Below are 22361 nucleotides of genomic sequence, written 5' to 3'. Positions count from 1 at the left end.
TAACAATAATTGACCATAAACATCACAAAAGCATATCAATTAATCAAAAAGGAGGTGAAGGGATGTATGGACATTTGACATACAGATAGGATGTTGCACACACTATGTTAATATTTATACAACTGCTATGTATAAATACATAAATAAATACTCTAGAAAATTAGTATTTAAAGTTACAGTGTGTAGAATTTTGATATCTGGTGTTGAAGTGTCATGTTGCAGCTGAACACCCCTCACCTCACCCTCTCCTTCCAAACATGAAAAATAACCTGTGGTAGACTTTAATTGTCATAAAAACACAAAAAGGTGTTTAGTTTGTTCAGTAATGTAAAAAAACATGGCCTCCATAGAGAGGGTCCCCTCCATGTAAATATAAAGTATTTAAATATAAAGGGTCTTTTCTGGGGTAAAGAAAACTACAATTCATAATATTTAAATGAAATGAACTAGTGAAAACATCATGAGGATTATTCCGCATTAAATTTCTGCCAATAGATCCCTTTCACCTACATCTTACACACTGGACATTTTAGTGCTGTGAAGTAAAAAAAAATGAAGAAACTATATTTACCCTCAGATTTTTCTTGCTTTTACTCTGAAACCATCATAGATGTCACATAATTATTAAATGGACAATGTGTATCTGAAATGTAAGTGAAAATTATATGTAAAAAGAGAAAATATAACTGTCAGTTGCTTATAAATAAAATGGGAATACTCTACTAACCTAAAATTAAGTAAAGCGTTTGAGTGAATATTTTTCTCGCTTTTACTCTGAAACCTCCCACAGCCATTCCCATGTTCCGGTACATGTTATTTTGTAGCGCAGTGACCGGATGTGCGGTGTGGTGTCGTCACGTTGACAGGCAGCAGGTGAGCGGGCTCAGGTGAAAGCTCTTTATCTCCAGACTGAGGCTGGAGCACGAGGACAGGACGCAGAGGACAGGACGCAGAGGACAGGACGCAGAGGACAGGACGCAGAGGACAGGACACACGGTCAGTCTCCTCTTTATCCATTCACTCAGCAGGTGGTCCGTGTGTCCGTCTCATCAACTCGAGGCTCCGCTGGTTTCAAATCCTGCTTCAGAAGCAGACATGTCCGCCGAGCACACAGATGTCTGAGGTAAATACATGTCTGCCTCGTCCTCGTGATGAAACCGTCACAGACGCTTGACTCGTCTTATTTATTCCCATGAAAGAGGAAGACTCTCACAATATGGCGAGCATAAAACACAAGATGTCAGCCAGAGGCACCGGTTTGTGGTGGAAGACACATCTACCACCTGTTGTAAGGGTTAAATATTATTACTACACATGACTATAACATGTCCAACAACTTTTGTATTTTATAATTAAAGAAAATAAAAATGACCTGTAGTGGAACAGCAGTAGCCTGTAGTACTTGTCGTTAAACAGTGCAGTAGCTGTCATTAGTATGATGGAGTTTACAGGTACATGTGTGTCCTCAAATGTGTACTTATACACAGTATTATTGTGGAGACGTGGTTTATTATGTCTGTGGAGTCAACCACCAACAAGTATCTCCAGACTTCACAGTGTGTTTTGAACAGAGTGACATGTCATGATGTAAATACTGCTCAGAATTGGTTTGGGAGACTGGAAATACTCATTGGTGGTTGACTCCATATATATTTTAAACTATGCTTTTACAGTAATATTATTTATAAGTACACATTTGAAACACGTTATGTATAATCCCCCTGTGCGACAGGTGAACATGTTAGAGTAATGTTTAACCTCAAACCTGTAAAACAGTGTGAATGACATGTTGTAAATTCAACTGTGACTCAGTATACTGCTTGTTGTTATATTTGTACGTACAATTTGTACCAATACATTTTATTATGGTGGAGGCATAGTTAAATATATAATGTGGAGTCAACCACAATCAAGTATTTCCAGTCTCCAAAATCTCTTCTGTGAAATAAGTCATCTTCATGTCTTGTTACTTGTGTGTAATACACTGCACTCTAATCCAGATTTAAAGAACATTAGAAACAGAGCTGATTAAATGTTTCTGAGCTGGTTGTTCACTCCAGAAAAAGAGAGCGAGACAGACGGGTAAAGAATCTTGTTTTGACCATCTCACTTGGTTTGTTTCGGTTCGCTTGTGATAAAGAAGCCAAGGATATGATGTGTCCTTCTGCTGCAGCTTCTGGAGTCCTGAGTGGAAGTGCACTGAGGGACGAATCCTCAGGTTATATTAAAATTAATGAGCAGTCCTTGGTTATAGTCATTCTGGGCACCATAGTTGATATACCTATGTATAGGTGGGTAGGACAGTTTGACTCAGATGTGGCGTATATTTTCTAAGACATGCACTAAAACTCCAGACCCTCTCCTGAAATGATTGTGTGTAAAAACACAAATGTCAGAGTCAGAGCTTTTATTGATGAGGGCTGACACAGGTGTTGATTTGCTGAAAACAGAAGTTGAATTTAAATGTCATGTCCTTCCTCTTGCATGCTCTGCCCCGACGTCACCCTTCACCTGACTGTTTTGGGAATGTTCCCGTTGTTGTGAATGCGTCTGACTTGCAACTTGTCTGACTGAAAACAGCTTTACATTGACGTTCAGGTTGAGGAGTTGGAAGAAAAACGGTAATTCCCCCACTACAGTTCAACAAAAGAAGGTGTGACTGTGATCATAAATATCTGTTGTCACTCAGTCAACCTATAACAACTCCTCAGTCATCGTCAGTAAGGCTGTGGCAGCATGACAATGTCAGGTGCAGGCTATTCAGTGCTGACTAATAGTCATACAATAAATCACTGCTGTCATTATCAGCTTTGTCATGTTCTCTCAGCTGTTTGTCGTACAGCCCGCAGCAGGAGGACCTAAACGTTAACAGACAACTTCCAGTTCAGCAAAGGACACCATCTTACTAGTGAAGGATCAAAGTTCTTTCCAAGAGGAGCACGTTACAGAAGAGATCTGAGTCTGTCGATCTGAGTCTGTCGGTGCCACGTCGTGTTATTTATTACTATTTTACATCCCTGATTTACCAAGGTGGCGAACAAGTCGCCCTTTGGGCTTGCATTACATGTCTGTGGTATGATGGCGTGTTTTAGGCACACATCCAGTGTTGAGTGAGGAAGTCACCTAACCCAGTAGTTACAGTAAACACTCTACATTTAGACTTCTCACACAGTCATCGTCTCCTCTGTCCTGCAGGTGTTTGGCACTGCTCAGTGTTGAGCAAGATTTTCACACCTGCAGTCGTGTATGGAAAAGTGCAAAGGACATAAAAAAGTGGAAAGTGAAAGCATCCAAGATCAAGTTCCTCATGGTTATTTCCGTCTTACTTATTCTATCAAGGACATGTTTTGCCTTTATTGACAGTCAACAGTATAAAGACAACAGGAAGGAGTCCAGCTGGGCCACCAGGGCGATACAGTGTGAGTCCAGGATTTTTAAAAGGATTTCTTTCTCTCTGCTGCAACTTAAACAGTACATCTGAAATGAACTTAAGTGAGTGATTGCCTCCACCAAGGAGTTTATGTTTTCGTGGTGCGGATTCAAATAAAAAAAGGAATCTGGCAGATTTAAATGTGGTTTCGTAAGAGTAAGGTTGGGCCTTAGTGGAGGTATGTGCTCTGCTGAGAGTCATTCTAGTTGATCAGTTTAGCTCTCTTGTTAATAAGAAAAGGTATAACGCCTTTAAAGAGTCATTCTTTATAGAAATTGAGTAATTCTCCTTTTGATAAAGCAGGATTTGGTTGTGAGAACTATGTTTGTTCAGTTTGTTAATTTCCCATTCAAGCCATCAGAAAGTGGTGTCTGTGGAGAGTTGGATAAATACCAACTTTGTTTACCTTTATTCTATCAGGTGACTTATGTTCATGAAATGATCAGAAGTCAGCTGATAGAGGAATCCAGCCCTTCAACATTCCTCCCTGACGTGCTGATCTGATTAACCTGATTATGCTCTTCCTTCCCTCCTCCCTCATTCCAGACTCATCCAGTCTGCCCTCAGTGAATATCCTCATTGTCTCAGGCTGGGTTCCTGCAAACAACCAATTATTCTGAGATGCACATAGTGAGATGTGTTTGTTTCACTATTGTTTTTGAGGGAAAATGGAAAATAAATGTTATCATCTGATGCTTCCGAAGAAATTGTATCAGAAAATAATAAGATGAAAGATGAACCAACTCCACATACCACAGATTTAATACCATAAAAACCTCTGAAGTGAAATGGAGGGTGATAGTTCCACCCTGTTATGTCTTGGATTTGCAGCAACAACACTTTCCACTGTACGAACAGATGATCTGTGGTGACAGCTTGATCTTGTGGTTTGGAGCCAAAATATAAACAAAACTTTTTAATGACACCCTCTTAAGTCCATCGTTAGCCAAGCTAGTGGCTTCAGAAATGACAATGCAATTTTAGGTTTGCATGACCCTTTCTTTTTAAATCAAAGTGGATGGAAAGAACATTTTCCTTTTAAACCTTTCATTAAAATGCGTGCTGCTCTTTGGGTTTACAGTTTCTTTAGTTGTTAATTTAACAGTTTGAAATACAACCTGCATAAACCTTTTATTTCCAGCTGGAAAATGTCCAAAGGAGTGAGCTATAAATCTCCTTTTGTTTCCCCCCCCTTAGAAAATCCCTCTGCAATTGGAGAAGGATGGTACGTCCCGCGGTGCTTTTGTTTCCTGTGCGAGTAAAACTTCAGTCACTTCAAGGCTCCGTCTTCATTGGTCCGTCCAGTGTTCCATGAGCTCCCTCTAGGTGTCGACTGATTGGTTCTTCATTCCACTTGGAAGACTTGTCGGCCAATCGTCCTCTGCCTGGGTGAGTGGTGCTTCCTTTACCCACCAGCTGCTGCAGTCAATCAGCTTATTCAGCAGCGTGCATGTGTGAATGTGTGTGTGTGTGGCCACCCTTTCCTCACCCCCTCCCCTCTTTTCCTCTACAAAACATCCAGCCAACCCATTCCACTACCATCCCCCCTGTCCTCACACACTCATGCGCTGTCTTTCCCTCCCTCACACGCACACTCACACACACACACACACTGGTGAATATACATTGAGACACTGCTGCCACATGAGGCCCAGCAGCGGACTGCTGTGTGTGAGTCACTGGAGAAAGTTACACCAGCGTGTGTGTGTTTGTGTTTTCCATGCAGCAGCGTCTCCCCTGCAGCAGTTTCCTGCCTCAACTGGGACAGAGCACAGCGACAGAGGGGAGATCGAGCCGCACTGCAGCTGAATCAAGGATTCTGCACAAGGTAATAATAATAACGGCCTGATCTCATGTACATGTTGTTCTCAATGTCACTCTCACACATAGTTATGGTGGGAAGCTTGCTGTGGTTTTGATGGGGCTTGTTGGCAGCAGATGTCAAAACCTGAAGCGATGACAAAGTGGTTTTGAAGGTAGAAAGTTCTTTATGCCCGGTTCAACTGTCTTCTATATAAAGAGGTAATAAGTTTGACACATGAGTCTAGCTAGCTAAGACCTCTTTAGTAGACTTAACATGTAGAGTTATATACTTTTTCAATTAAAAAAAGAAGATTAAAATGTGAAAACTCAACTCAATACACAAGCAACCAGTCGAGAAAAGGTCATTCAGTACTGTAGGACCAGCACTATTCAAATTTAAATAAGGTACTGGAACAGCTTTCCCACTAACCCGAAAACCATTCGTGGGACAAGATACATATGTGAGGCAGGATTGGATCAAAAACATTTCAGTCCATCATAATCTTGCAGATTTTTCGACATGTGTATCTTTTGATACCCTAAATAGTATATATGAGATTGCTGTGATATATTTTGCACCTGACCAAAATAGTGTCCCACAAATCTGAGACATCTGAAGGTCTCTGCAGGAATGCTTCAGATTGGATGTTTGATATTTTGCGTTGAGAGTTGCATCTTGTGCCTGGTGTTGTGATAAAGTGAACCACGAGGGCGTCTCCACTCTTAAGAAGATAAAGGGCATCTTGACATGACTAATTGTGACCTAGACTATTATCTGTTCGCTCATATTTAGTATAAATACTGCAGAAACATCAGTTAATCATGTGCAGTGATATAAATACACTCAGGTCAGGAACAGCAGTAGCTTACAAGTGAAACACACGGCGCATCTGAAACTAAACTCACTCTCGCACAGAGTAAAACCATTTCAATGCGGCGGTGCTTATCTCAGATCAGGATCTAACTTTTAGTGCTAGGCTATGATGCACGGATGTAGTGCTGAGTCATGTTGCTGATGTTAGAAGTGTTAAGTGTCATGAGTAACTCCTCACACCGAGTTTATAGTTTGATCACAGAGTCAGAAATAAAACTGTCATTAGAGTCGGTCCTTAGAATCCACACAAGCTGTTCAGCTGAACCATGTAAAGGCTAATTTTCACAGCGGTGGCAGCATTAGTTGCCCTGTAAGCAGCTTGCCAGCCTCCTGGTGAGTCGGACATGTGGTGTTCCAACTCAGAGGATTCATGACAATGGGTCTCCCCCCCTCACTGCATGTTTCTGTGCCATAAACAAAGTAAACAAAGCCATTTCATCTGTAGCTCTGCTGCTGTGTGCTGGTTGATGCGGTTATAAAGGCTAAATTAATATGGGTAACTTCAGCTGTGATCCTCAACCTGTTCTGGGTTGTTTTTACCTTTCTCTGCCTCCCTGGAACTTTTGCATTTCACTTCTAAGTTATAAACCCTAAATCAAATGCAGGAATGTTTGAAATTCTAAGAATCTTCCTATTGAAGACTCAGTCGGCACCAGATGTTAGATAAACTTGTCCATAACTCCTTTTTTCAATTTTGCTAAAGGTTACAGCCTGGAAATAGAATCTGAATGACAATAACTCTCCTCCTACCACTTGCTCCTTTCACACTGAGTAGTGAAAAGGTTGCTTATGTAACACCGGATGTTTCCAACAGAACAGCAGAACAGAACAGAAATCGTGTGTACATTTGTTTCAGGGCCATACGGATGTAGCATAGACATGTGAAATGTGCTGTGTTTGTCTCTGGCGCAGTTTGGACAACACAGCTGAGTGAATACAGGATACAAGGTTCTACTGTGTCTGTATGGAACTTGACAGTCGAAAACATTGTGGAAAGGTTTTCCTTTCTTGGATAAAATGAAAATATATCAACATGGTCTAATCAAAGTGTCTCTTTCACAGTGATCTCCATCATGGAGGTGCCCAGGACGCGACAGCCCTCCTTCACGTTGACTTTCCCCAAACCAGCCTCATCTGCGCTGGCTTCCTTTGGAGCTTTACAGCAAGTCACCAACACAGATTCAGTGAAAGAAACGCAACAGGAGACAGATGAAGCCACGGGAAAACATGAATCTGGAGAAGAGACATTCAGCGCAGAAGCTGAGGAGTCTGGTGTGTCTGTTGAAGGCCAGGCTGAGACCTCGGAACCTGTAGATTCAAACTCAAAACTTTCCGCACAGGATAGCTTCTCAGAGGAGACTTCAATATCGGAGGAGAGGTTAGCACAGGAGGATGAAGAGGCTAAGAAAGACTCTGAAGAAGAGGAAGCAGCAGCTAAAGCGAGAGCAGCCCAGAGACAGCTGATGGCCATCGAGGAACTGGTCCAGTCTGAGAGGAATTATCTTCGACTGCTGCATGTCAGCACAGTGACCATCAGGGGCAACCTGCAGAAACTACAGGTATTCCTGAAGTGTTAATATTAATGTTCGGGGAAAACTAAGAGTAGTCCTGGTTAGGACAGTTACAGTTGTTACAGGTTTATAAATTGCGTGTTTAACACACATAACATGCTCACTCTCATTTAACTACAATTTTGAAACAATTAAGTAGCATTATAAACTTAAGTATTATAGATATTTACAGTTGTGTTATCATGTCTTTGTTGTGATTGTTATGATCATGAACCCTTTTGGTTTTGCCTTTAAAGAAAAAGTAACTTTTACTTATAGAATCGGCTCTGCAGCATCCCAAGACTCCTGCAGAGGCCGCTTGTTGGTTTATTATAGTTAGCTTTTAGATTACATCTGAGGAAAAGCTTATTACTGTTAAATAATCATTTCTGACTGTTGTAATGAAATGAGGCCTCATAAAACATAATACAATCAGGCTTTATGGGCTGAGTGTGGATGAGCATGAAAATGACAACACACAGAGGGAACACCGGATGAGGGTGAAGACAATGAAATGAAAATAGAAAGAGGGTTTAATTGGGTTTCAAAATGGAGATGTAACAATGTGGTTGAATAAAGTAAAAGATGAAAAATGAAGGGCTGCAAGAATATGGGTAAAGAAGTATGATGGATGGAAAAAGTCTTCTGGAGAAAGACTGACAGAAGCAGCAGAGAGGAAGAGGGCTGAGCAGAGAGATAGAATTCATTTAGATAAATGAAGCCATTGTGAGACAGAAAAGTGGCCGGCTTGTTTTCTGTGGCAATCTGCAGATAGTTCAGTCTGTCGCCGGTGATTGTTCCCACTGTTCTTTCATTACAATAGAATGGAGCAAAACAAAATTCATCTCATCAGCTGTGCATTAGCATTTATTTACATAAAAAGCAGCACACATGTACTGTGGATGTTTGCTACATGTGATAAATAAGCATTTTAAGTAATTGTAGCTATTATAATGCTATTCTGCACAGCCTTCACAGTGTTTTCTATGTTTTCTGTTGTATTTTTGAATAGGTTTTGTCTCATTCCTGTAATAGGCTTCATTAATTTGCTTGTATCTTTCCATCTGCCTGTAAACTTTAGCCTCCTTTAGCCAATCTGGACAGTATGTTTCTCTACATTGAGGATGTGATTGATGTGTCGAGTCGACTCCTCAACTTGTTGGACCAGAAGCAGGTTCGGCCTGAAGACCCTCAATTCCTGGAGACACTCTGTAAGAGACTCAACTTCCCACTTAAAGCCATGCAAATGTCAAGTATAATCCTCCATTTAGTTTTTTACATGTTTACATGTTGTTAAGTCGTTGCTATTAAATTGTTGTAAACATGTTTTTCCCCTGACCCTGACAGGTGCTTTGTTCCTCAGCCTGTCTTCAGACATTGAAGCAGCCTATAAGGAATACTTGGCCAACTACAACCACGTCACAGTGGTGGAAAACAGCTACAAACAGAAGGAGGGGCTCTGGAACGAGATTGTCAAAGTCATCAAGGCCTCAGCGTAGGTTCATCCCGTTTTTTTTTAACTGTTTAAAAAACAGTGGAATTGTTGCTTCCGTTCCTGAAGTTGTCTGATCGTTGGCATTCATCTCCAGGCCTGAAGTGAATGCTACTTCTCTGAGTTTCTTCCTGGTTATGCCGGTGCAGCGGATCGCCCGCTACCCTCTCCTCCTGCAGACCATTCAGAAACACACCGATCCGGCTCACCATGCTTACGCAGTCCTGGAGCAGACCGCTCACACCTCTATTGCCATAAACTGTCGAATCAATGAGTACAAACGCTTCAGAGAAGTTGGTAAGTCAGGTTTCTGCCAAAACTGTCCATGACTAAAACAGAAGAATAAGAGTGCATATGTTGTTATGTTCAGTTTTGTTCATATTTGTTACTGGAACATCTCTAGATTAACAGGTTTTTGTGTTTTGTAGCTGACAAATACAAGAAGACTGAAACCTTAACCATCAAAGACAAGATCAACCGTCTCAACTCCCACAGCATTGCCAAAAAGACGGCGAGGCTCAGCCAGCAAATCAAACACGAGACTGGAATAGTTCATAAGGTTGGATATGAAGTTTATAGCACTATTTTAAATATCACACTTGAATGCCCTTAATCAACACAGGATCCCTGCAACACCAGGATGCTGCTCTGGAACTGTCACCATCAGAGAGACGAGCCAAACCCATCAGAATGAATGAAGCAATGCTATAAGTAATGCTTACAGAATATGTGTGAGCGATAAATAACCTTCCAGTACACACCCTCACTGCAGTAGTTAATAAATGACCAGTGGAGAGATTCATCTGCAGAAAAACATCCGATATGATCTGTTATAAAAAAACCTGTTGTTGACACTCGTGTTCCACACTCTGCTACTGCAATAGTAGTAATAGTAGACTTTTTTTTCTAAGTCCTGACATGAAGCTGAACACACCTATTTATTACATATATCATATTATATATATATATATATATATATATATATATATATATATATATATATTATCAATACATCACATTAAATCCTTTCTGTTGCAGCTGGTCGATGAGGAGTTTGACACCCTGGAAGGTTTTTTCTACGTTCTGGAGCATGGGATCCTGGAGCTGCTGGAGAATGTGGAGACATACCTGCACCATCTACAAGTAAGCTGCAAATGTCCAAGGTTATATAAACACGCAGTTAATGATTTAATTGAACCTTCTGCTGTTGATGTGTTAAATCTAAATACTGTTATGCAATGTCTATTTTTCTAAGGATGTTTGGGGAAGAACAAAGATAAAATATTGTCTGTGAGGAATTATTTACCTAGAAAAAGACACTAAACCACAGATTTCCAGCAGCATCCTGTCAGTGCACAGTTCATTTAACTTTCTTTGCTTTTACCTTCACATTGCAGACGATCACACTGTCTGAATTAAAGTGTTGCTCCCGCTCACAGCTCACTTGAGGGTTCGTATCTATTCTTGGAAATGACCCACAAGTGATACATTTTCATGGTTTTCATGGTGACGGCATCCAGGCTAATGTCCTTTGGTGCTGGAATTCATAAAATTGTAAAAAATGAGTTTTAGTCGTCACTATTGAAAGTACAAAATGTATTATTTGTTGTCGCATTCAGGGGGAGCATCATGTCGTCAGTGCTTTGAGAGCCACTAGAATTAATTTGATCCACTACTGCATTCTCAACACAACAGTTGGCAGAAAACAACTGAATGAAGGCAGAGAAGACACATTCATTCCCTCCCATTCAAATATAATCAGTCCTCCCAGTGACTGTAAGTCGTGATTCTCTGGTCACTTGTGACTAATGGAGAACTGGAACAACGTGAACATGAAGCAAAGTGTGTCCGTGAGTCACGCTGTGTAAATTCAAACCCTCCTTAAGTCCCTGAGGTCAAACACACAACTGTACTGTGTACCTTTCTAAAATTATCCTGTGGAAACTTGTTTTCCCACTAAGAGAAGTTATTTTTTACCAGGCCCGGCAACTTATCCTCTTCCTGTGACCATCAACATGTCTTAACAAGGTCTCAATTCCACATGACACCCTTAAACTAAAATAAGGAAACACTGATCAATTCTAAAATCTGTTTGTTATTCAGAGAAGGAGGACACCTGAGCAGTGATTGACATCTTCCACTTTATTTGACTGCAGGGGTTCCTGGCCTGTAAAACAGAGGAGTTTGACTTTGACATGGACGGAGAGAAGGCGCCTATCTGCTACAAAGAGATCACCACAGCGCTCAGACAGTGGATCCTTCCTACGTTTGTGAGTCAAACAGACAATCTCATCCAGATATCAGTGTTGGCCCAAGTCAAATACTTTAAGTTAAAGCAGCAGTACATTAGTGAAACAAAGAATAGTTTCAGTTAATAAGACATTTAATCACTAAACTATTATTTAGTCGCACATTGATTTTATGTTGTGCTGGTGAATAGAGCTTTTTTTATTCATTCATTGGAAGTTCTTTGGAAAATTAGATTTTTCATGCTAAGTTCCTCCAGTGTTTTCTTTTGATGTCAATGAGATCCTGATTTAGTTCAAACAAGTGTTATAGTTGATTGCAGCATCAGATTTCTCTCATCTTCTAAAAATGACCGTAATCGCTCCTTCCCTCTTTGCTTCCAGGAGAAGAGGATGAGGACGTTGATTCACAAACCTCTGTGTGCACTCCGTGACCTCCTGGTGGGCCCGAGGAACCTGATCAGGAAGAGGCTGGACAAGCTGCTCGACTACGAACTGATAGAAGCCAAATCTAATCTGAGCTACGAGGAGCAGGCTGTGGCCAACACCTACAGGTACAAAGAGAGAGAGAGGGCATTTTAAAATTACAGGCTGAACCTTTGGTTGGAAAACCTGACACATAATTACAGTGGGTTACAGCGTCAATCCACAGACAGAGTGAGTACATGTGTCTGAACTTTACTTACGTGATGTCCTAACACTCATCAGTGTTTTAACATAAAGATTATACAGGACATTGTGAGACACAACGAAATGCTGGACAAGTCAAAAGAACTAAACTTCATGAAATGTATATATACTTAGTAGATAATTAGCAAATGTAATCAACTGAGAAATGGAATTTAAAGTTCAAGTGGTTGTGAGCACTGTCTGAAATAATTGTTTGTGGCAATTACCCACCACCAGTTTACTGTTGACTGAACTTTTAGTATCAATGAGTCTTGTTACCTGTCATGTCCAGTAATACTGTTGTTATACTTTATCATTATTTCCACTGTGGTTTAAATTGATGTTCTTCTTTTTACGAGCTTTATTTGCAGGAACGTTTGTTTTAGTTTGGCCGTTGTCACCAGTTTAAGTAGAGCAGGATCCATTTCAGTTTTTCTAATGCTTTTAAATATTAAGCATTTTCATTATGCTTGAATAGATGATACATTTTTTTTTAATATAAAAGTAAAACCAGCCACAAAATAATGATAAATTGTCAGATTTATACATTTATTATACCAATGTATAAACATAAAGTTGTCGGCTGAACCCAGAACAACTACACCTACCCCTCTCCCAATATAAAATTATTTAAAAACATGAACAAGCACCAAAGTACAAGTAACATTTTTCGGTAAAGTCCAGTCAATTGTGGTGTAAAACCATAAACTACACTTTTTTTACTGCTTAGTTTTATGAAACATCACAGTCCACATAATTGCAGCCTCTGGAAATAAGCTTGTAGAGCACGTTTAATGAAAGGGTTGAACATAATTCTGCCCAGTCTTTTGCAGTGGTCTTAAATTTAATTTAATTTAAGGTAAATCTCTGCTCTTTCTTCTTCTCTTAGGACAATCAACACTCTGCTCCTCACTGAGCTTCCACAGTTTAATAGTGTAGCTCTGCAGATGATCTGGAGCATGTTGGGGACGTATAGCTGTCTGCACAAAGACCTCGCATCAGACATGGAACAACTCTTCCAGAGCTTTGCACAACAGGTAGATAATCCTGTAGTCACATATGTAGATCCACTGTGCCCCTGCAAGAAAGTATAAGAATCATTTTAGTTACGTGGTCAACTCAGTTTCTTGCATGGAAAAAAATCTTGAATCTTTCTTTCAGCACACTACTTTAAAATGTTAAATATAATCTCCATGCTTATTTTGTTTGTTTCCTTGGGTTTCGTCTCTCTCTTCCTCCAGCTGCCGCACAGCTCGCTCAGCCCTGGTGCATTCTGGGAGTGGGCAGAGTCCACGGCATTGAAAGAGTCGAGGAGGCTGGAGACTTTGTGTCGAAGTATAGAGGACACACTCAACTCGCCTTTCGTCCAGGTTAGAGTTGAAATAATGCTCTTGTGTTTATATTGTGCTTTGCTGACTCTAGTTTTGAATTAGAAGAAGTGTGACAGGTCATTATGAAATTAAAGTGATGGGTCACCGCAGTCCACGTTAATGTGAAACTATGCTTCCTGCTCAGCAACATGTCCTGGAACAGGGTTCCATTCCTTAAACCTGCCTGACAGAATGTATAAATAACCTAGTGTGAGTGCAGGTTACAGCCATGTCATGCTTTGTTTGTATTCACAGTGGACATAGACTTGAGCGACTTCATTACAGTGAATCACATATGCAGCTGTACGTCATGTCTGTGTAATCATGAATCAGTCAGACAGCAGGCTTGTGAATGCTGCTCTTCTCGTTCTTCAACCTTTTTTAATAACTTTACGGTTTGATCTTAGTCAGTGACAGGAACTGTTCAGTGTATTTATAACCTGTCACTCAGAGCAAAATGGTTTTATTTTCAAACATGTTCTATGAACAGATTAAGATCTTTCAAAACATCGTCTCTATCGCCTCTTGGTGGCTGTTTTCAGTATTGGTCCTAATCCCCATGTCCTGCATGTTGGCAGATGGGATGTTGAACAAACTGCAAAAATACAAATACACGTTAATTCAATCTCAAATATAGTTTCTGTCATTTAGGTACTTATCACAATAATGTATTGTTTGGTTTGGTTTTAATTAAATGTGGGAGGAGCTGGAGATACTTTAATTACAGTCTGTGGTCAGCAGCATGAGCTCATCTAATTAAAATGAAATATATCTTCAGTTTGAGGTTTTAAGTTTTTCTGTTTTCTACCAAGAGCCAACAATTTTAAAACAGCCCATTAAATGTCTTAATATAAATGAACTCCATGTTAAATGAATCTTTAAATCCATACAGTCATCACTGAGGAATAATTTCTATTAACCTACACACAGTTTATTACCTTTATTACCTCTCCATTACTACACTGACCATTTTCTATTCTGCTTAGGCCTCTCTTATCCTTCTAAGATTAATTAACAATCATCCTCGTTACATTTCACCCTTCTTTCCTCCTCTGCCTCGTCAGCCTCTGTGCCCATCCTCTCAGCACCGTCTGAAGCAGCTAACAGACAAGCACGGTTCTGGAAAGATCTACCAGGTGGTGGGAGCTGTTGTGGGGAGCCGTGACCTGGACCTGAACCTGGCCAAAGGGGAGCTTGTGGCCATTATCAGCGAGATGGACACCCGTGGAGACAAACGCAGATGGCTGGTTGATGCAGGAGGTACAAAGCAATAACATGTAGAGAACATGAGCAGTTTTCTGACATGTGTGAAGAACTCAACAAACTGTCCTGTGTGCCTTTTAAATGTAGCTCGTGGCTCCCATCTTGTGGTGGATTATTGTTATTACCAGTTTTTAACTACTGAAAAAACCAAAGGGTTAAATCTAGGATTAGTCCAGAGATTACAGTGTTTACACTGAAGTTTAATTAGCTTAAAAAAACATTAAGTTGCGATATTATCTTTTAAGATTAAACTTTTAATTTATTGGAGGGAATTTATAACTTAATCAAATCATGTTTTAAATTTTGGTTATACGCTTTATTCTGGTCTTATTAACTGATGCAAAAGTATAAAAATATTATTTAATGTTTACAGAGTGTATAAACCTGTACACTCTATATGCATCACATGTTGTCATCTGTGACTGTTCCACGCAGGCAGAAGAGGCTACGCTCCTTCCTCAAAGCTAATTCGCTATCACCAGCCAACAGAGGACCCACCCCCTTCGCCACACCTGACCTTGCCGGACGGCGTGACGGGAATCAGAAGACACTCCTACACCCCAGAGAGCCGGCCGCTGGCGGTCATTAGACAGCCTTGCTTCCAGGTGATTGATTAATTGATTGATTGACTGACTGACTCAGCATGATGGAAACTTCACATTAACCTCACAGGGTTCTTCTTCAATGCAGATGATCTGATTAGAGGTTGTAGCATGTTTCTACATACATTTCCATATTAATGACATTGAAACATGATCTATTAAATCTACAAACCCCTGTATAGTTGAACATGCATTTTATTGACGTATAAAATATGAGATACGTCGACAGAAATGTTAAAGGCATCAGTTAGATTATTTTAGGCCTCATTAGTTTAGTTATACATCACAGAGCAGCTCATGTGCTGCTTGTAAATGCCGTATGTATGAAAATCAGACTGAAAATGACATGAACTTCAGTTTGCTGTCATGATCTTAAATAATCTGATCGGACTGCAAACTGGTGTGTGTGTGTGTGTGTGTGTGTTAATTTCTAAAATCTAAAGTTACATATTCTGTGTGTGATTGAAGAGTTGATTTATCAATGCTGTAGCGCTCTGAAACCAAAGCATCAATCTGTCAGTTGTGAAACTGTGTGTGTGTGTGTGTCTGAGTGCAAGGAAAAGACGGGCAATCCTTGGTTATCCAACCATATACAAGTGCATTCATGTGTGTGTCCTTATCTGTAAAACAGTTTCCTGGAGTGTGTGTTATTAATGGAAAGGTCCATAATTAGCTGTTTAACCTTGTAAGTGGGTTACTGTGTGAAGGGTTGAGAGTTAATTTATGCGAGGCTTTGCTGCAAGCTGAGATAGAGGGGTGTGTGTGTGTGTGTGTGTGTGTGTGTGTGTGTGTGTGTGTGTGTGTGTGTGTGTGTGTGTGTGTGTGTGTGTGTGATGGCTTGTAAATTTGTGATGGTTTATGTGGATGTGTACATGAGAGAGAGATTCACGTGAGTGGATGAGAAGTGGAATTGCTTTTGGTATTACGAGTGTGTGTGTGTGTGTGTGTGTGTGTGTGTGTGTGTGTGTGTGTGTGTGTTTTAAAGACATGTCTCCACACTGGCTGTTAAAGTGAATGATGGCTCCAGTGACCTTATAGAGGTGGGTTTTCACATCCCGTCCTCCCCATGTTCATGCCTCATGACCCTGAGTCTGCTCACATACAAAGCACACACACACACTGCCATGATCAAACTGCAGCAGATGAATTTTCAACATATTTCTGTTCTTTCCTCAACATTGAGCTGCTGTTGTTCCCCTGAAGAAAACTGAATTTCAGTCCAAACACTGACGATATTTTTTGTGGCTGAGGAGAAGTGATTTATGGCTGTCAGCGTTTAAAGACATGAAGGTGTAGCTGTGACATTAAGGTGCCAAATTTGTCTGGACTGCAGTATTTTTCTATGATTTGTGAGAGATGCATTTGAGCCAAAGTGTGAATGTGATTCTCCGTCTATACGTCGCAACCTTGAGATACACAAGTGACCTCTTGAGAGACATCCCCGCCTCTCATGCAGTGTGAGCTGGGATAGCTTTAAAAACAAAAAAATACTAAATGTACAGAGATAATGATGAAACAGAAACTATTAGATTTCTAGAAATAAAAGTTAATAGAATAAAATCATAAAATATAATATTGATAATAATCATCTGTTCACATGGGTTTTCTCGGCCGTCCCTCTACAACTCAAGACACGCAGCTTAGCCCTGTCGGTCCTGTCACAGACCTGTGTAGAGTTTTCCCTGCCCCTCATCCAATGTCAGCTGGGATTGACTCCAGCCCCCCCGCGACCCTCAGAGGATCAGCAGTAAAGACACTGGAGGGATGGAGCTCCCTTTCCTTTAGGCAGACAGTTGTTTCACCTCTGTTGGAGGTAATGAAACGCACTGGAAAAACTGGCTGTGTAATTACCACTTGCAGACATCCCAGATGTTAGTGTTCATAGATTATAGCCTGGCTTCCATATTCTCAGTGAATTGTTCCTGTGTCATTTATGACCTCAGCATGTTGTCGTGAATATATTCCAAAAGGTGCTGATTAGCTTCTCTACACTTCTCCCAACTCTTTCATTTCTATCAGAAACTTCTCTCTGGTAAAAACTGCGGCCGATGGTCACTTAAGTCTTTTTTTAAATTTTTCTCTCCTCCCTGTCTCTTCGTGACACAATGCTAATTAGATGCTAATTACTGTAGATCGTCAGGGAATGTTGTAGCTGAGAGCTGAGCTGGGGCGTTTGTTAATGACACGGAGCAGCCGGATAAACTCAGCTATTAGCACTGCTGGGGCACTGTCATACCAACACAAGCCTTGTTAGGAAGCCCCCCGTGTGTGTGTCTGTGTCTGTTTGTGTGTGTTTGTGTGTGTCTGTCTGTGTGTGTGTGTGTGGTGATGAGATGGGATGTGTCAAGACATAACGAGCGGGGTAAACCTTTTCACAGAGTATTACAATGATTTGTGGTTGTGTGTCTGTGTGTTTGCATTTGTACCCGTGTGCACGCTTCCTCTCCTGTTTGCTCATTTCTTGAAGTCGTGTTGTGAATTCTGACACTAAGACCGCACGCTTAATGTCTCCTTGTTACCACAGCAACTAGGCAGGATGATGTCATGAAATGACACGGTACAGTTTTATGATATCGTCGTAAATCAAAATCTGTCCGATGGAGGCACAACCAAACGGGATATATTTAATAGTTCAAACAACTCCAACTGTATAAAAGTGACTGTGAGTGTGTTCTGTATGGAAACAAAGCACTATGCAAATAATCTGTATTATTATTTACTCAGCGATAATCTTTTAAATAACGTTTTGTCTTACTCATGTTTTGGACTGTCGTCTCTTACAGGTGTTGGCAGCCTACGACTTCACAGCCAGAGGAAGCCATGAAGTTTCTGTTCGGGCCGGCGAGTCAGTCCGCATCCTGGAGGCCCACGACAAACGAGGGAACCCCGAGTGGAGCCTGGTAGAGGTGAGAGGTGGTCAGAGAGGCTACGTGCCCTCCAACTACCTCACAATCACGCCACTGGGGATGGGACCACCTGGGTGTCACCACTGATGGGAAGGAAGAGAGGGATTGCACCTGGGGGAAATACAGCAGCACGCACAGCATCAGTGTGTAGAAGGCTTACAGCAGTGTTTTTGTAATGAGGCTGCACCTGCTTCTTTAAGCTCATAAAACAAAAGCAAGTGTAGTAACTACATCATGATAATCGGTGATTTAGATTTTCTTGAAAAATGCCAAACTCTCCTCAAAGCGTTTTGAGTCAATCTCACAATGAAAGCAAAGGAAGCTTGTTTTTATTTTCCCGAAGGATCATTTAACCGTCATTTTCCAAAACCAAAAACATACTTTGCTGAAGTGAAGATACCAGAAGTCTTGCCCGATGCCGTGGACAAACACTTGAAGATTTAAAAAAAAACAGTGACAACTCTCTGCGGTGCCTCGAGCTAAACTTTCAAAATGACTTCTCAATGACATCTCAAAAAACATTTATACATTTGCACTAGGGTTTCAGTTTGGACAGTAGCACCTGCAGAACACTGAGAGTGTTCACATGGAAGGAAAAGCTTTGAAATACGAACAGTGTTTGGCTCCACAGAATATTATATATAGTTAATATTTGCCAAGGGATTGATGTATGTGACACACTGGGGAAACTAATGAAGGAAACAGCAGCCCCAGCGCTGGGAGTCGTACAGTACGGCGCCTTGCTCGTGGACACCTGGGAAGGTTGCAGAGTTTGCTTGCGGCCACTGCAAAATCTTTATGGAGGATGTTCAAAAGCATCAGACGATAAGAAAATGATTTTGAAGGTGAGCGGCGTTGGTCTGAGCTCGAAATGAAGAGAGACGTTTGGACACGACCACCCTCAACTGAACAGAAAAAGACTCCGTATGTCCCTGTGTTGGCAAACTAACTGCAACGCTTACACACCCTGAGTGTGTGTGTGCATCTGTTTGACATGAAGCTAGGCTGACAGGTGTGTGTGTGTGTGTGTGTGAATGTGTGTGAATGTGTGTGTGTGAAGTCGCCTCCTCCTCACCTGGAGGCAGGATCAGCACTGTATCAAGACTGACAGGTACACAACGCTCTCATCATCTCAGACTGTGTAATGTGATGTAAATGCAAAATGTCTCCAGGCCTGAAATAGACAGAGAGACAGAGTGAGCGAGTGAGAGAGAGGAGGAAGTAGAGATGCAAGGAGAGGAGGGAGAACGAGTCCAAGTGTTTCAGGAAAATGGAAGAAAGACCTGTGGAGGAGTTTCTCTGTTAGTTTGAATATTTCCTCTTCAGCCTCCTTTGTTTTTTCCCTTTCTGAACACAACCCTGACGTGAATTCACTCATCGCACATTCACCGCTGCGTTCGTGAAGGTGAAGTGTCTCTGTTCCCTCAGCCCTCATTACTGTAAGATTTACTCTCCATCTCGGCTGAAAAAGTTTTCAAACGGGATGAAGATGACCTACTTCTGTGTTCACGGACACCTGATGATGGCTGTTGCCATGGATACTGTTCAATCAATGCAGCTCGCGTCTCACCGTGGCGTTTCCCCCAAGTTGAGTGGACTGTGAAAGCGTTCCGGTGGAAATCGGGTTGTTTTAGTCGGATTAGTTAAAACTGTTCCACTTCATTATGTCGCAGTGCTCCGTACATCAGGCAGAGCATCAAGAGGTTTACACGTGAGACTCCGCAGTGAGTGTCTCCTCTTTGTATATTAACAAACACTCTCAGTACTTTTAAAAACAGAGCAAAGATCTGTCTCTTGACTTAATAATAACGAGACATTTATCCAGATAATTATGGGTTGAGATGAAATCTTTTACCCTGATAGAATTTGTATAGCGTTATCGTTCCAGCCCTCACATGTAATGTGACCGTGGCTTCTCGATGTGATGAATCCGCTTGACGTTGCAGTTCATCTCACCTCTATGAAGCTTTGAAGAAACCTCTCTGATGAGTATTTGATGTAGTTCGAGCGCTCTCGTGAATCTTCTCTCTGGCAACAGCGGACATTGTCTTTCGTAAAACTTCTACCTTATTAAATACTTTTCACAAAATTAGAAACATTAACATCCAGCAAATGATGACTTCCAATGACCAACTAATAACACAATGAGTATTTTAGAAACACAAATAATACAATAGTATAATGACCTCCCTCTTGTTACATGAGAGTGTTTTGTATAATATCGAGTCTCCTACTGTTTCCTGAATTGCTGCATCCGCTGCTGTGGATGGGAAGCAGGAAGAAGGAGGCTGGGATCAGGAGCTGCTCAGCTGGAGCTCAGCTTCACCCATCAGCCTGAATGTCAGGACAGAGCAGAGCAGCAGGAGGGAGAGGGAGTGTGTGTGTGATGATACTTAAATACCAAATGTCCTCAAGGTTAGTAAGATGAAAGAATATGAAGAAAACCCTCCAACCTGAGAACATTTTACCTGCGCTCACCCTTTCAAAGGCCACTTCAGGGGGAAGGAAGAAATTCAGCTTTTAAATGTTATTAATCAGACATTAATTCATTTTAATTCAGTCGTATTTAGTGTATTTTGTTTTTAATTCCGGTTGATTGCAAATGAAGCATGTGAAACTGCCGAATGTACATTTTAATAGAGTATTTTCTTTTTGTCTTGGAAAGCCTGACCAAAAATATAGATGGTGTAAAAACTTATCTGTTTACACACACACACACACACACACACACACACACACACACACACACACACACACACACACACACACACACACACACTGTGATTGTGCCTTGCCAAACTTGTTTTTACTTATTCACCACACCACCAGAGGGAGTATGAGACTTTGGTTGTGCTGGCTGAGGGAGCCTTTGTATGTCAGCATGCAACTGGAAAGAGTGTGTGTGTGTGTGTGTGTGTTACCTCCATCTTTACTTTACCGTTCGTCAGTATTAGTTCTTTGAGCTCACAGTCGGCTTCTGTACATTCTGTTCATGTTTAGTTTATGATTTTTTAATAATTAAGCTTCTGTACAGGCTTTGTGTTTTTAAGCAAATTGCTTTGTAAATGTGTGTTTCATTAAGTGTCAAGAGTTAAATTATTTTACGCCACAGAGCTACAAGAGATGAAGTCTTTTTAAGTATTGCCAAAGTTATGATGTTTAACTCAATCACACACACACACACACACACACACACACACACACACACACACACACACACACACACACACACACCAGTTGAGCATTTGTGCAGAGCAGCAGTCAGCTGTGAATTGACTGTGGCTTTAATAAAACTAAAAGAAACCTGCTCAGTGTTCTCGAGTCATTTCACACATGTATGATATCCGACTTCAGATTCGCGAAACAACCGTCAACAAATAACCAGACAAGAAAAAAATGACCACATAACAAACTGGACACATCATAAATAACAATACATCACATGGGTCAGTTTCTTTCATAATCAACCCATGAATACTGTTTGTAAAGTCCCAGACTGACTAATAGAATTTGGACGCAGAAGTTAACGACTACATCTTCTCGCTCCTCTGACGATTACCACTGTGGCGCCTGTAAGCAAGGCACAGGAACACAGACTGTGTCAGCAGAGCTGTTTACTCTCTGTGGAAACTAGTTCTGGTAGATTCTTACAGACTGAACATGTTTACAGAGTAAACTGATTTCCCTGCAGGCTTCAGACTCGACGGTGTGAACAGCAGCTGTCACTACATCTTTGGCACTTCGTCTGAAATATCGCGTTTACTCGCGTTCCTGCTCTCGTCCTGTTTATTGGTTTTAAGCATCTCGACCGTGGGATCGACTGAGCGATCGAACACCAGTCGTTTTTTATTCCCAGCACAAACTATTCTTAAATCCCTGTTTTCTCTGAGTCATTTTATTTTTATTTCCAGAGCTTCAGTTGTGAGTTTTTACCGCTCACAGGTTCCTCTTTCATCTTCATACACCCTCAGTGCAGCCGAGTGCAAAATAAACGCACAATAGAAAGCTTAGCAGAGGAATACACACACACACACACACACACACACACACACACACACACACACACACACACATTTGTATGCTGTGCTGTGTTGAGCTGTGTTTCTCTTATGGGTGAGTTCAGCTTCAGTGTACCCTTCACCTGCTGTGAATGTAA

General features: G+C 41.1%; 1 protein-coding gene across 2 annotated transcripts; it reads left to right on the top strand.

Moving 5' to 3' along the window:
• Positions 1-857: 857 nt before the first annotated feature.
• On the top strand, positions 858-21512 carry arhgef37 (Rho guanine nucleotide exchange factor (GEF) 37). 2 transcript variants are annotated; one of them, XM_020084123.2, is made up of 16 exons: positions 858-996; positions 4628-4819; positions 5157-5258; positions 7170-7666; positions 8739-8868; positions 9005-9152; positions 9247-9446; positions 9578-9708; positions 10188-10292; positions 11306-11419; positions 11780-11949; positions 12954-13101; positions 13306-13434; positions 14499-14694; positions 15133-15302; positions 18083-21512. In XM_020084123.2, the coding sequence occupies exons 4-16, from the start codon at positions 7181-7183 to the stop codon at positions 18290-18292; spliced, it is 2337 nt and encodes a 778-aa protein (XP_019939682.2). In that variant the 5' UTR covers positions 858-996; positions 4628-4819; positions 5157-5258; positions 7170-7180; the 3' UTR covers positions 18293-21512. The 2 variants fall into 2 exon arrangements, with proteins under 2 accessions (XP_019939682.2, XP_069387852.1); XM_069531751.1 differs by lacking the exons at positions 858-996; positions 4628-4819 and having other exon boundaries at positions 5119-5258.
• The last annotated feature ends 849 nt before the right edge of the window (positions 21513-22361 follow it).

Source organism: Paralichthys olivaceus, chromosome 9, assembly GCF_024713975.1.
Source record: "Paralichthys olivaceus isolate ysfri-2021 chromosome 9, ASM2471397v2, whole genome shotgun sequence".
NCBI lineage: Eukaryota > Metazoa > Chordata > Actinopteri > Pleuronectiformes > Paralichthyidae > Paralichthys > Paralichthys olivaceus.
This window is presented reverse-complemented; position numbering and strand designations above follow the sequence as displayed.